The sequence below is a fragment of the Suricata suricatta genome, chromosome 15 (assembly GCF_006229205.1).
Source record: "Suricata suricatta isolate VVHF042 chromosome 15, meerkat_22Aug2017_6uvM2_HiC, whole genome shotgun sequence".
NCBI lineage: Eukaryota > Metazoa > Chordata > Mammalia > Carnivora > Herpestidae > Suricata > Suricata suricatta.
In genome coordinates, this window is record NC_043714.1 from 17,415,221 (window position 1) to 17,431,454 (window position 16,234).

General features: G+C 35.2%; 1 protein-coding gene across 1 annotated transcript in view; it reads left to right on the plus strand.

The window, feature by feature from the left end:
- PREX2 (phosphatidylinositol-3,4,5-trisphosphate dependent Rac exchange factor 2) overlaps nucleotides 1–16,234 on the plus strand; it is a 299,116-nt gene that overhangs the window by 133,846 nt on the left and 149,036 nt on the right. The window contains exons 12-17 of the mRNA XM_029923458.1: nucleotides 5,560–5,663; nucleotides 6,338–6,387; nucleotides 9,154–9,229; nucleotides 11,100–11,172; nucleotides 14,509–14,651; nucleotides 14,752–14,844. Coding sequence (XP_029779318.1) covers nucleotides 5,560–5,663; nucleotides 6,338–6,387; nucleotides 9,154–9,229; nucleotides 11,100–11,172; nucleotides 14,509–14,651; nucleotides 14,752–14,844 — 539 coding nt within the window. The remainder of the gene's footprint in view (nucleotides 1–5,559; nucleotides 5,664–6,337; nucleotides 6,388–9,153; nucleotides 9,230–11,099; nucleotides 11,173–14,508; nucleotides 14,652–14,751; nucleotides 14,845–16,234) is intronic.

The following is a 16,234-nucleotide window of genomic DNA, read 5'->3' on the forward strand; positions in this document are numbered from 1 at the left end:
CTTATATTTTGAGTAAACAGATAATACTGATAAATTGTATGTGATTTTGTACTTGATTCTTTAGCACTGTGAAATCATCCTTTAGCATCTAGTATGCTAAAAACCATCATCTAAAAACTTATATGTAAAAATAAAAAAATGTTGAGCTACATGGCTTTTTTCTCTGCTGCTGCTTTTTCCTTTCCTCTAACCCCAAGTATATCCTTGGGTCAAGAAGGGAATGCATTTGTTTTGTCCTGTAGTTCATTGAAGCTCAAGTAGGTGGAATGTAGAGAGGTTTTGTATACAATCATTGACCTTCAGAAATCAGGAGATTCCTTTCTCATTTAGACTATGTACTTCCAGGAACTATGTATTACCAATAGAACAAAGAAAGGAAAATCTGGTTATGAACACCTTTATTTTTTTCCTTACTGATTCTTCCCTTCATTCTGCATGCAAGATACTATGCCAGGTGCTGTAAGGTGTGTAAACAGGAACTAAAGACCATTATTTCTTATGGTCTAGTAGTTGTAAGCCTGTCATTTTACCCTGTTCACAGAAAGGCAGAAATCGAATAAGATGGGAAAATTAACTCTTTGCAGAGAACACTGAGAAGGAAAAGTATTGGTTAACACCAACTGCTGTAACAAATAAGCCTCAATACAGTGGCTTACCTTCTAGAAGCTACTTTTTCACTCAGGTAGAATCTAGTCACTGGTAGAGGATGAGGCTGGGTGTTCTCCCTCACACGGAGTTTTGGTGTTTGGTGGAGCCTCACTGACCTTCAGTGCAAGGCTCTTAAAGGTCGCCTCAAAGGAGTGGAGTTTTTATTTTGTTTATTTGTTTTAAATGGACCTGCATACTTCCCACTCTGCCTCACTTTTGTGTTCATGTCCTTGGGTGCAACTCAGTTATGCGGCCACTCCTTATTGCAAGAGGAACTTAGAAATGTAGGGTAGATACATGCTCAGAAAAAACAAACACTAAACCAATTTGGTAAACAATGACCCAATTTCTGCCACTGAGGAATAGCTCCCACATCAATATAAGATCTCTAGAATCATATTAAAGACAGAGTAATCATTGTATAGCATGTAATTAGGCATAAAAATAACTTTTAACATTTCTGTTTCAGTGGAAGTTTTCATGATTGTTAATTTGAGTGACTTCAAACCATTATGAATTAAAAATGAGAGAAAAAAGATCTTAAAGCTATCAACAATTGATGTTGCTATTTAAATTTGTTTAAAAGATTGTTTTAAAATGCAACATTATGTATTTCTATGGGATTATTACTATGTATGTATGTATGTGTGTATTTAGAACAGGGGAGGGGCAGAGAGGGTGAAGGAGAGAGCGCCTTAAGCAGGCTCCCCACTCAGCGCAGAGCCCAGTGCATGGTTCAATCTCACAATTGTGAGATCATGACCTGAGCCGAGATTAAGAGTCAGAGACTTTTACTGACTGAGTCACCCAGGTGCCCCAGATTATTACTATATTTTAGAGTTATACACTAAGTTTACTATATTTTCCTGTTTTGACTATGAGGTACCTTGCGATAGATAAAAGTACATGCATTTTATTCCCAAAGCTGGAAGGAGTTAAGGTGTGGGGAAGGATGTCCTTTACAAGGGACTGTTACGTTATTTTTAAGCCACCCTTCCACTCTTGCTTTCATCTTTCATCAAAAGTGATCTAGGACTTGTATGAGGACCAGTTGCTTTTTTGCATAGTGCATTGGGTATTGGAAAGTGAAGATATAACTAATATGGGTGGAATTTTACTGACTTTACAATAACAAAGCTGTTATTACTTTACCTGAAGTTGTGAATAATTACTCAAATATATTCATGTCAACTGTAAGTTAGTACAGAGTTGGAATAATATTTATTAAATTTTTTTTTTTTTTTTTGAGAGAGGGAGACACAGCATGAGCAGGGGAGGGTCAGAGAGAGAGGGAGACACAGAATCGGAAGCAGGCTCCAGGCTCTGAGCTGTCAGCACAGAGCCTGACGCGGGGCTTGAACCCATGAACCATGAGGTCATGACCTGAGCCGAAGCCGGACGCTTAACCGACTGAGCCACCCAGGCGCCCCTTAAATATCTTTATAAACAGTCTTTTAGAGTCTGATCAGTTCATAACTTCTGGAAGGTCTTAAAGAAAGTGTAGAGTTCCATAGAGAGGAAACCACCTTTATTTATTCTTTTAAAATGCTCTTCACAATATTTTTTAAGCTTATTTATTTTGAGAGAGAGAGAGACAGAGAGCATAGGGGAGGGGCAGAGAGAGTGGAGGGGACAGAGAGAGAATCCCAAGCAGGCTTCACACTGTCAGCCTGGAGCCCAATGCAGGCTCAAACTCACGATCCATGAGATTGTCACCTGTGCTGAAATCGAGAGTTGGAGGCTTAACTGATGGAGCCACCCAGGAGCCCCTCAGAGTATTTTTAATTGCTTCCCTCTAATGAGAAAAAATAAAATCAACAACATAACATTTGTTTTTATAAGGGATATCAGAATGGTAGAATTTCAGTCCTAATCAACTTATCCCCCAACTCAGGCACCACTTTTCTCCAGTACAAATTTGTAAAGGAAACAGGAGATAAATTCTGGATTAAAGTTTATTTTGAAATTTCAGATGCTAAAATCCTTTGATTATGTAACTCATGAGAATTTAAATCTTTTCAAAGAATGATATTTGCAACCTGATTAACTCTTTTTCTGAGAAATAATGTACTGAGTACTCCCTATGAATATTGTTCTGTTTGTCCCAATTTGATTTTAGTGGCCTGTAAGATTGTTGTTATCAGGTTTGGTCCATGGTAATGTTAGATTTGGCATACAGAATTTTTGTTGCTAAAGGTAATCCACCTTTTTAAGTGTCCAAAATTTACCTGTACAGTTTCCCTCCAGCATACTATGCAATTTCACATTAATAATTTTATTAGAATGGAGAAGTATGAGCCATACATGTTTGTTTTATTGGTATGTGGTTCCAGGGGCATTCGAGTGAAAATAGAGTTCCTAAAATAAAGTTGAATGGACCATCTGTTTTAAAGAGAGCATGCAAAAAGAATCAACTATTATTGCCATTGTTTCCATTGCGTATATTGTTGAGAACTTCATAAAAGCAAAGCCTTGCTATACCAGGAGTTATTGGGTTGAGGCAGCATTTGCTTTCTGATAATACTTCCTTGTCTGTGTCTACTGTTTACATTATAAATGCTTATGCAAGAATTCAGAGCCCTCATTCATTATATCCAGTGGTGTGCTGGATTGGCTTGTATAAACTTTAGAGAGCTGGTAATTAAATTTCTTAAAAATTTGCAAGCTAGTTGTGAGGCACAGCTATGATTAAGTATTATATAAATAGTACATAAATTGCATTATAAACAAAGTTCATATATTATTAAAAATTTTTTAATGTTTTTGAGAGAGAGAGAAAGAGAGAGAGAGAGGCAGAGCACAAACAGGGGAGGGGCAGAGAGAGAGAGAGGGAGACAGAATCCGAAGCAGGTTCCAGGCTACGAACTGTCAGCACAGAGTCTGATGTGGGGCTCGAACCCACAGAACTGCAAGATCATGACCTGAGCCACCCAGGCACCCAGAAGTTCACATATCATTAAAATTTATCATTTCTTAATTGTTTAGTACCTTTTTTTTTCTACATTCTTGGCGTGACTTTTCTACATTTTTGGTGTTATTTATATCTATTATTTCTGTGTGATGGAAATACTAAATAATGCATCACTGCTTGTCTGACTGTGTTTAGTGACTTTATTATGGTAGCTTGAAATTGGCCAGTGTGGGATTATTTAATACTATAAGTCAGTACTTCTGCCCCACCATCAAGAAAGCTAGTTGTTAAACATTTACCAGGGTATCCCTAGTAATATCACTGTATGGCATAGTTGTTTAAAAGATGGCATTAAGCAATCTTCCTCATAAGATGACCTGAACTCGCAACAATTCATAATCCCATTTTCCAGAAGTTGGGGGAGTGTAGTTGAGTGCAAAACTAGTCACTGTTTTCCCAAGGCAACAGCTAAGAGTTGCAAATTAACCCAAGATTGCTTGTCAAGGTCACAAGAGTTTGCCTTACAACTAAGCACTCCATTTTGAATAGAAATTTTAAACACCACTTCTTTTATTGTAGCAAGAAACATTTGTGCCCAAGGTTTCCTTGAATTTTGAAATATCAAGATAATCCTTTATTTCAATGAATCTTAGAAGATAAAAATGAGGAGGTAGATTGCTGAGAAGAAATAAATAACTGGTCTTGAAACATACCATAGGATTTCAAAATATGTCTCTCAGTATTTTCTTTCACACACGCTTTTTTCTTTTGGCTTGATCTAAAAAAAATGATGCCAAAAGGCTGTGTTGTTTGTCTTTCTTTGGCAGCAATCCTGTTTCGATCTAATGGCTGGAAGCCATGCACATGTTTGGATAGGTTGGGGTAAAATAGCTGAAACTTCGCATGCGTGCGAGAGAGAGAGAGAGAGAGAGAGAGAGAGAGAGAGAGAGAGAGAGAGGGGGGGGGGGGGGGGGGGGGGGGGGGGGGGGGGGGGGGGGGGGGGGGGGGGGGGGGGGGGGGGGGGAGAGAGAAGTCTTTCGGCTTTCTTCTGGATTCACCAAATGTAGTTCCTGGAAATTAATTCTGACAACTTTTTCTCCCCCTTCAACATTTTTAACAAAAATAAAGGTCAGAGTCTTCCATCTAATCATGAAAATAGAACCCGTTGCAGCAAATTCTCTCTTCTGCAAGTGTTGCATTCCCTGTAAATAAAACATTTAAATATAAACTCTTTGAGGTTTAATTTGAGATTTTTTTCTTTCTCAAAGAAAGTCTTTGTTAGACTGTGTATAAAATAATTTCTCCTAGAAGGAAGAAAACTTAAAAGGAAGTTAAATAGGAGTCTATGAATATGAAACCCTTAGCTCAAGGATGAATGTGAAGAAAGACCGCTCTCATTTCTGATGAGAAAAGAAAATTAAGTGACATGTAAGAAAAGTATTTCTCAGTTTAAGAAAACTGTTGAAATTTTGGAATAAGTTACATATTGAAATTATATAGGCTACTCCAGAGTTATAAACACAGGATAAATGTTTGTTGGTGTATGTGTGGTCTTGGCCTGATTGCTGTGGGATGAAACAGATAAATACTAAAATTCACTTCTCGGACTCAGAATCGAATTATAACTCATGAATTAGATTATCATCTCTTTAAAGGGCACATTTTGCTCGACTTCGTGGCACTGTGAAAAAATATAAAATTCAGCTTCATATATTTATATAAATAAAATAATACATTATACACACTCACATACTATGCTAGCAGAATGTTGCTAAACTCAATTTATTTCCTAAATCATTATATGGAAACTGTAAGTGTATTATATAACAAAATCTTATCATGAGTCTTGCTGAAATGATATCACTGTGTTGGGAAAACAAAAGTTTTTAGAAAAACTGCAAGTGTCAATATTTGGGAATTTGTATTTTATAAACTTATATGTTTTTATTTGCATCTTTTTATATTGTCAGTATTTTAATATATTGTTTCTATGTTCTTAGTTACTGATAAGCATCAATTCAAGCCAGAACAGATGTTATATAGATTTCGTTATGATGATGGAACATTTTATCCAAGAAATGAGATGCAGGATGTGATTTCAAAGGTAACAATCTTTCCCAGAACCTTTTATCAATGGTAAAGTTCAGGTTGTCATACTTCATCAGGATGAAATGCTGTTCAGAGACTGAAAAAAATTCTTACACCATACAAAATAGCATAGGTAAGCAAGCCTCTCAATTCTTCTTGCTGTTTAAAGTATTTTAGAGTTCAATTACTTTTTTTGTTCTCTTATGTAGTTCTAAATGGAAGTAATGAAATTGCATTGCTCAGAAGATTGTATCCATTGAAAAACTATGTCACATGTAATAAGTGGCTATTATGCTTGAATATAAATATATAAAATTTACATGACAGTTTTGTTTGCACACTTGACAAATTTTATATTGACATGTAATGAATGTGTAATATGAGGTATTGCTGCAGATTTATTTTCTACTTATATCTTGAAATTTTACATTTTAAGAAAAATAGTTTTAAAAACCCTTTGTATATGTATGTTATATGTATATGACAAACTCATAGCACATTTTATCCTGTTTTTATTATTTCAGTTATATTATTTTTCTGATGTAGTATAACAGTTGAATAACTTTTAAATTGGTAGAGTTTATATAGTGATTCCAGAGTGTTGATGGTGGGTTTGTTTCTTTCACAGTTTCATTGGTTTGTCCATTGAGTGATCTTCCTTGTGTTTGACATATCTTTATTTTATAATAGGGAGTGAGATTATATTGCCGACTCCATAGTCTGTTTACTCCAGTGATAAGGTGGGTCTGGTTCCTAAGTTCTGGACAACTTACGGGAAAGTATTTATGTTGCATATTAGGTAGATATCACTAAGTTGGAACCTCTTGGCTTATTCTGTTTTCTTTCCATAAGTGAAAAATTTACTTTTAAAGATTATTTTAAGTAATAATTTATCTTAAAATATACTTCAGTTTTCTGAGGCTCTAATTATGCAGTTTCTCCTACTCTTTTTATTCTGATTTCTAAAATTATTTGCCATTAATCCATGCTAAATTACAGATTTGATAATGAAATAATCCACAGTTAATATTTAGTAAGTAATAGTTGACTGGGAAAGGATTTGGAAATACTTTGATTATTGTATGTTGTTTTTTTTCATTAAATTGAATAATAGAAACTTGGATGTGTATTTTCACAATATTTCCTTCTAATAGTCCTTTATCCAAAGAAAATATTTTGTACTTGAAAATTAAGAATTACTTTGGAACTAATAAGTAAAATTTTGTAATTTTATTCTCAACCATGATTTTCTTTTTAAAGAGATATGCCTTTATTTCTGGAGTGAAATCATAATTAATTTTCAGTTTATCTCTTTGAAAAGAGAGCAAGAAAACTTTGAGTTTTTTGTTGTTACTAACAAAAATGTTCAGGAGTATTATTGTATTTTTGTAACCTATACACTTAAAGAACGGAGTGTAATGTTACACTAATTTCCAGTGGGCAGATATCATTTAGAGTTTATTAACTGAAACTTAACGTTCAGAACAAAATAAAATGGATTTTCTATTTCCAAAATGAATGAAGAGGCTTTCCAGTTCCTGGCTATAGAATCCAAATGTTTGCTGTGCCATGTTTCTATTTTTCATTGTGGGTTTCAGTTCCGAAGAAGCTCAGAGCTTAAGAAACAAACAAAGTTCAGAAGTTGCTGTTTACGTGTATTAGAATGCCCACTAATGTTTTATACAGAACGCGGTGCAGACCCTGGAGGAGGGAACAGAATCTCACTCATTACTTCCACTTTCACAAACAGGTTTTATAAAGTGAAAAGAAGTGAAAATGAACCCATATTTATGGATTCTCTGCTAGATTTCTAGCACAATCACCCTGCAAATATTTTGGATAACTTAGTACTAAAGATGGTTATTTCACTAGTACCACTTGGCTACTTAAATTTGTTTTCCCTGCTTAACTTATTAATGGTTACATTTTTCATGTTACTTGTGTATACGTGCATTGTGTATGTGAGAATATGTATTCTAAAAATAACTTTTAGCCATATTGGACTTCTTACAAGAAAGTTATATTCTGTATGAGCTGATACGAAGGAATTATTCTTTGGCTAGAAATGACAATTGTTTATGAGTTGTCACGAGAAAATTTATGGGAATAAAACATAAAACGGATGGAATGTATGATAGTCATGCTTTTAATATGTGTGAACTCAGCTTACAAAAAGAAAAATGATTTGGGTGAATTCACAGGCCCACATGTGTTTTGTAATAGACTGACTACTCTTTTCCTACTTGATTGATGCTTGTGGAAACCAAAATGAAATGGATATTGAGGTATCAGAAACAGAGGTTGATTTTAAAAGATTTTTTTAATGTTTATTTACTTTTTGAGACAGTGAGGGAGACAGAGCGAGCGAGCGAGAGAGAGAGAGAAAGAGAGAGAGAAGGAGAGGAAATATGTGCAGGGGAGGGACAGAGAGAGAGAGAGGAGAGGCCAAGGATCTGATGCAGAAGTCACAAACCATGAGATCATGACCTGAGCCTAAATTGTATGCTTAATCGCTGAGCCACCCAGGTGCCCCTAAAAGGATTTTTAAAAAAAAAAGAATCTGCTGTTGATTACTGTCTACCTTAGTGTATTTATTAATAAAATCTCAGAGATTTCAACCATATTTCAGGGACTTTTTTTAATGAATACAGATAATATAAGTATTCATTGTAAATTGCTGTCAGGGGCTAAAAACTGTGAAAAGAGCTAGTAATTATTTATCACTTCAAGTTGTTTGAGGTACAGATCTTTTGACATTTTGAGAAGACTGTCATTTTCTTTTTGATCCAGGCCTGCAAAATGAATGAATTACAGATTTCTGCCCTTGGGGTCCCATTCTGATCAGGAGTAGTACTTTGTTGGTATCTAACTTAACTTTGAATGATTTCTCAGATCTGAAAAGTCTAGTGAAAGGAGAGGCTGATGTGCAGTCAGCTGGATCCGTTGGTTCCCTGGGGACATGGTGTCACTTGTCCGTGCTCCCATCAGACAAGGTGAATGGCAGGGTTCTCAGCACGTTTACTTCAGGACAGGCTTGCTGTCTGCCACTGCAGCCCAGCCAGACGAATAATCCTCTGGTGCAAATCCAACCTTCCTGGGGAATTCAGGAGTAAAAGGGGTTTATTCTCCACATTTTGAGGATTTTTTTTTTGGTAGAGTCTATCTTGTTTTAAGAGAACAAGTTCTATTTTGTTATAGTTTTAGTAATGAGATATATTTCTAGATAAGTTATTACCAGATAATAGAGCAGTAATAATCTACTTGTATAAAAGAAAATGTCAAAGAAGAAATGTCTTGCTTTGGCATCAATATGGGTCTCTTATGAGTTGAGCCAATGAAGGAGTTCTCAAGTGTTATGTATACCTTGTAAATCTCTCTTATTTGCACCTAATTTGGACAATAGATTCAGCTTATATTGAATCTTCTGTTGCACACTGATATTAAATGAAATGTTTTCCTTTTCTTTTCCTCTTGCTTAATGTTTTTGGCCTCTGTTTCCTTTACAGAGATAAAGACTACCATTTAAGAACCTACAAATCTGTAGTCATGGCCAACAAACTGATAGACTGGTTAATTGCACAGGTAATTAGACAGACGTTACTGAGTTACTTTCACGGCTGTTTTAAACTTTGAGGTGGTTTAGGTACCTTTTTTTTATTGCCATGTTCAGTGAACTCCTAGTTCTGCATACAACTAGTATGAAGCAGAGCTAGGAGTTGAATCTAGGTAATCTGACTTCAGAGTCTTTAACATTAATTTTTATACTATATGGTTTTTCAAGAGGAAGATGTTCCTATTTTTAAAATATTAACTGAGATCTATCAAGAAAACTGAGTGTAATTTGAGTATCACTGAAATGTACCTCTTCACATACACTGAAATTTCATGCAAGTGTATATTCTATTTAGAAGTTAAGATTTTAGATGAAACCAAACAATTACCTTTAGATAAAAACTAATTCATATATCCAGTGGGCTTACTAGAGTCAGAATCTTTTATAACATTGTAGTCAATATATGTCATTGGAATTGGTTCTATACTTGGTATCAGAATTGGGGTTTCACATAGAAATTATAATCTCATAGAATTCACATGAACTTGTACTATATGTTGACTCTGTGAGAAAACTGAAGAAAGCTGTTTTGAAGCAAAATTTGGTGCTTAATCAATATTTAAAGTTCTGACTCAGTGGAAATCAATGAGCAACTTGTTTTCTCTTTTTTGCTTTTTTAAAAACACTTTTCAAGTGTGAGTATTAGAAGAATAGAATAAACTACTTAAAAGCTAGAACAAGTTCCAATTAAATTTTTTTTTCTTCAGGTTTTCTCAGGGGTCTGTTATAACAATGTCTTTAGAAAATGTATGTAGTAGAAATTGGGACAATGGACTGGGACGCTAGCAATTTAGCATTTGATGATGGTTCTGCTGATAAGTAGTAATGCAAAGTTGGACAAGTCACTTAATCTCTCTGCATTTTATTTTCTCAACTATTCTACTTACTGGAATCATTATCTAACAGAGAAACAGGCACAAGGACATTAGGAAAAACTTGCTAGGACTAACAACAGACACTTTAAAACAAATGAGTGGATAAAACATACAAAACATTCATGGTAGGTGAATGATAATAAGCATGAATGAAGGTATATATTATATATATGTATATATATACCTTATTATATATAAGATAATAAGCAAGGTTGAAAATAAACACAGAGTTCAGGCAACAGTAGAGGGCCAACCCAACTAGGAAGAAATAAGATGAGAGAGCACTTTGTAACCACAAAACCTACAACTGTAAGGTTCTACACTTACGTATTTATATATAGGAATCCATACTTATATGAATGAACTAGAAGTTATCTAGATAAAAACATATCAGAAGGTTGTATTGGGCTTTCTTTATTGCTTCAGCTATATGATCTGATTATTTTTTCTGCAAGATAGTGGAAGAGAAGCTTCCATGTACAGGCTAAAGCGAAACAATTTACCTTAGTGTCTTACAAGTCTTCCTACATTAGTAGGTTTCTTTAGGTGGCCTTAAAAAGCAAGGCCAGGAAGGTGAAAGCAGAGATCATGCATAATGATTTTTCATTAACTTTATTTAGTGTGTTTTCAATATATAGGTTATTTTCTTGCTGGGCAATTGGGATACAAGATTGAAAAAATAAAAGGGATCATTTGTGGTAGCAATAATTTTAGTTAACTTAGATATCTTCATATTTAAACACTATGGTTTTTCTAAAGAGATATTAAATCTTTGTTTTTCGCTTGTCAAAAAAGGTACATATATATGTAACAATTAGGTACATTATGAGCTTATGAAAGTAACGTATGCTGTAATAAATGAATGGCTTTGTCAATATCATGCTGGGAACATCAAATGAAGTAAAGACAGAACAACACCTTTAGTTGCCTACTAAGTTGTGTTATATTTTTATGTGGTTAACAGGGGGATTGCCGTACCAGAGAAGAGGCAATGATATTTGGTGTCGGACTCTGTGACAATGGATTTATGCACCATGGTAGGGATTTTTATTGTAGAAGGTTTCAGGTGTTTTTTACTGTTTTGTTTTTGTTAGGACCCTCAGAGTACCTCAGTGTTTGAGTTAAGTCACTACTAGATGAACCAGCAAAACTGTATGGGTCTTGCCATTTGTCCATGCTGGATCACCACATCTGCATTAAATTTCACCACTGGTGCCATTGCTATACTACTTGCTATTATCTACCAGTTGTCATGACTTCCCTTCTATTTTTCTAGATGGATTCCAGAAGAGCAAAAGATTGAACTTGAAATTTTGTTTTTTTAAAAATAGCTTTTTTAACAAAATGGAATAATTTTAGATCAGACTTGTAGTTCTTCTCAATGCCAGTATATTTAAAAATAATTAGATAAGAAACACCTGGGTGGCTTAGTTGGTTAAGCATCAGGCTTTGACTCAGGTCATGATCTCACAGTTCATGAGTTTAGGCCCCACGATGGGCTCTGTGCCGACAGCTGAGAGCCTGGAGCCTGCTTCGGATTCTGTGTCTCCCTCTCTGCCCCTCCCCTGCTCAAACTCTGTGTCTCCCTCTCTCTCAAAAATAAACATTAAAAAAAATTTTTTAGTGATCAAATTAAAACATATATGGTTGGATAATTATTGTTCTTTTTAGAAAAAAATGCTTTTATTTATTTATTTTAAATGTTTATTTGACACAGAGAGAACAAGTATGTGAGTGGGGAGAGAAGAGAGGAAAGAGAGACCCAAGCAGATTCCTCACTGTCAATGCATAACCCGACATGGGGCTCGATTCCACCAACTGTGAGATCATGACCTGAGCTGAAGTCAGGAGTCAGACACTTAACTAACTGAGCCACCCTGGCACCCCAAAAAATGCTTTTAAAATTATCTCAGAGAATAAAATTCTAAATTGCTAGGAAAAATCTGTTTCATTTACCTAGTAATTAAAGATTTTCCTTCCTGTTTGATGACTTCATTCCCCCTCAATTTATAAAAATAATAAGACTTAGTTTTCCCTCTCTATTCATACTGTCTTACAGATTCCACAGATCTAAACAATCCTTTTCCCTGCTTTTATATGCTTATAAACACACACTGGATAACAATTCTGCCTGTTTGTCAGTTACTTTCAGAAGGTTATCACCTTTTTTACGGAGAAGAAAGTATGGCAAATGTTTCAGTGATGTTGGGGGCATCTTTGGTTAGCATACATTCATTTAGGAATTCCGTTACATCCCACTATCTCTAGAGCACTGTATGAATCGTGAAAGAGTTTATCAGTCCATAAAGAACACACTGTTGAAAGGGAGAAATGGCATTATTATAAGGAATTAAAAATATGATATCAAACTGAAAACCTTCAAATATTCTCATTGTTTTTCTCTTCAAAGGATCAACAAGAAGTAATTTTATCCAAACATTTTTAAATATTGAATTGAAAAAATACTGAGTCAACTGCAAAAATTTTCCCTACGAAAGTCTATGGCAGTAAAGCACAACCAGTTTGGCTCCTGCCTGGCCTTACTGGTGTCTTTCTCACTCCTGTTAGACTGTTTGATGGAGGAAAATAGCAGTAGCAAAATGGCACATAGGTTTTGGGAAAGTGCTAAGATCTCATTTTCAAGACTTAACTTAATCTCAAGTATATTCTCATTTCTATTGTCAACTGTGATGTGTGTTACTTTTCAATTTGTGGTTGATAGTTTAATTCTTAACCCAAGTTGCCAGCCAATCTTCCATTCAAAGATCAATATATAACATCATCCAGTCAATAGCTATTATATGGAACTCCATAAAAATAATGAAATAAAATAGCTATCATTTAAAAAAAATGTTTCTATTATTCTGAGAGAGAACAGGGGAGGGGCAGAGAGAGAGGAGGAGGCAGGAACTGAGCTACCCAGGCGCCCCAAGAAAGCAGTCATTTTGTATTGCTTTCTATATGGCAATTTAGTCACACTTATTACCTCATTTTAGTTCTACATTATGAAGAAAGTTTTATTGCCCCCATTTTAGTGATGGGGAAACTACAGTTCAAAAAGTTTAAGTAACTTCTCCGAGGCTACTGGGTGGCTCAGTTGGTTTAGCACCAACTCTTGAATCGACTCAGGTCATGCTCTCACAGTTTGTAAGATCAAGCCTTGCATTGGGCTTTGCATGGAGCCTGCTTGGGATTCTCTCTCTCTTTCTCTATTTGTCTCTCCCCTGTTCTCTCTCTCTCTCTCAAAATAAATAAACATTTTTAAAAAAACAAAGAGTGGAAGCAACTCTCCCAGTGTTACACCCAGAATCAATCCCAGACCTGGAAGTCTGTTTCATAATAAAGACAAACTTTCTACAGTGCCATGGGACCATTATCGTCCCTTTAGCTTCCTGGTTCAGTGAACCCCGCTGTTCCAACAAGCACCCTTCAAGGTATTAAGGATAGATAAATAGAAATAGAGAAGATTTCTCTTGTAAAACATTTTGCAAGCTGTTGGGATCTCACTGAATATAAATTCTCTCTATCAAAACTTAGCCTTATCTAAAAAATTTTTAATGCTTATTTTTGAGAGAGAGAGAGACAGAGCACAAGTGGGGAGGGGCAGAGAGAGGGAGGAAGATAGAGAATCCTAAGCAGGCTCCACAGTCCCAGCTGTCTGCACAGAGTCCAGCTTAGGGCTTGGACTCCCAATAGGCACCCCTAGCCTTATTTTGAAAAAGGTTAACTAAACATAAACCTTATATCATCAGGGCATACCAGAAGTCTTAGGGATTTGGGGGGGAAATATTAACATTCAGATAAAAGGGAAACAAACTGACCTTTTTTGAAATAAGATTATTTGAGAAAAATGTTTTTAAACAGAAAAGAACTAAAAATTAGTGGAAACTAAAAATTACATTTCACCCAGAAGACACATTTCTGGTTTGAAGCGTTGGAACAAAAGTGACCACAGTGGGAATTGCTCACACACATAGAGTAACATTTACCCATTTGAATTTTCCCATAATTGTTCAGGATTATTAAAAACATACTCCAGATGTTCACTACAAATTCAAAACACTGTAGGTTTCAGTGTTTTGGATTGCATACATATCTTGATTCAATATAATCTTTTATTTAAATTTGGATTTTAATCTGGAAAGTGACAGATGGGTAAGTACAAAAAAGTCAACATTGAAAAATACTTAAAAATTCAATATCCTTAGTTAGTAGTAACTTAAAGGAAACATCCGCTTGAAGCTGTAGAAATGACTAGAACAATATCATAGAGATCTTTGTGAATATAACTTGTTCACTGAATGTCTATAAGTATGGAAAATGAGTTTGAATTTTGGATTAATTGTAACAATTTGAATTTCTGTTTCTTGTAGTCCTTGAGAAAAGTGAATTCAAAGATGAACCCCTACTTTTTCGTTTTTTTGCGGATGAGGAAATGGAAGGATCAAATATGAAGCACCGTCTTATGAAACACGATTTAAAAGTAGTGGAAAATGTTATAGCCAAATCATTATTGGTAAGTTAACATGCTATGTAAGTTTTCTTCTCTTATTCTGTTTGATTTGTACCTATTTTCGTAGTTGCTCTGGGAATAATGTTAATATTTTGCATTTCAGATTAAATCTAATGAAGGCAGCTACGGTTTTGGGTTAGAAGACAAAAATAAAGTTCCAATAATAAAGTTGGTAGAAAAAGGGTCTAATGCCGAGGTAATGTAAATTAGCATTTTTATTTGAATTTGTTGGCCATGTCGTACAAATATAGATGTTCCAAACAAGCTGAAATCAGCTTTTAAGTATCTTTATTGAAAATAGTGTTACTGAATGATCTTATTCTGAGGTTCTACCAGTTGTTCTTGGGTTTATGACAGAGTCCATGCACTCAATGATAGCTGAGTGGAGAGACTGTAAAGATCTACGACCATGAACTTCTTGACCTCCTAGGAGGTCACAGCTTTCATTCTATGACCCTGGGGCTTCCCCTGTTCATCCTTCTAGTCTGGAACACTGTGGAGACTACATCCAGTGGGGGCTATATTGTGTATGTTAGGTAACTCTTCCACTAAATCAAGGGCTAGGTCTTTTCTTTCTTATTACTTTTGACTCATATAAATACAACTTAAATCAGTAAAGCACATGCTTCGACTTACTTTTTCATTAGGTTAATGGTAAATAATGTTCTCTCACCTCGCCGGCCTTTTAAACAGAGGAATCTCCCGATCATTTCTTCACTCATTCAGAATGATTTATTTAGTACCTATTATATGCAAGGGAGTGTTCTAGTCTCTGGGAATACAGCAGTGAACAAAAGAGACAAAATTTCCTGTCCTCATGGAATCTACTGGGAGTGTTAGATCCCAAATATATCAGATTTAAAGTATTCTCACCTTGCTGCCTGGCTTATACAATGCCTTAATCCTCAAGCAAATGTCTAAATATATAAATTTTAAATAAAGACTGTGAGAATGAATGAATATATTTAAAGTTAGTAGTAAACTGCCATCCGTCCTCCTATTTGGTAATGCCCAAGGTCTCGGTCTTTTACCAAAACAGACTCATGCAGGACAATGTTTTATGTAAAGCACACTAATTTCAAACAAAGTAACTCTGGCCAACTCATACTTAGTGGGCTAGGCCAACAAATGACTATTTAGTAATTTTCTCTGAGAATGAAATGTTTCTCCCAGACATTTTCTGAGGGTGTTTCTTAGGGCACAGGTTCATCTGTCTATGCTATTAATTAAATGTCCTTTGCCGGATTTCATCTATTTAGCTGGTAATCAAAGCAGGATGTAGTTTATAGACAGTAGGACTGGTCAAGAATTATAGCCTGGTTGGTCTGGAGAAATAATGTCATCCTTTCAGCCCCAGGAAATCTGTGCTTTTTTTGAAGTTCTTTTCCTTGAGTTCCAGGCCATTCCTCTTTCCTGCCTGGAGATACTTATGCTGTAGCATGCTAGTGATGCGTATTTGGTTGTCACTGTAGAGATTGAACTTATCTGAGTTAATTGGATATAAATAGAAAACACAGTAAAAAAAAAATCCTAGGGTTTGAGTGTAGTTTAAAGTATGAAATAAGAAAAAGCACTATAAGATACAA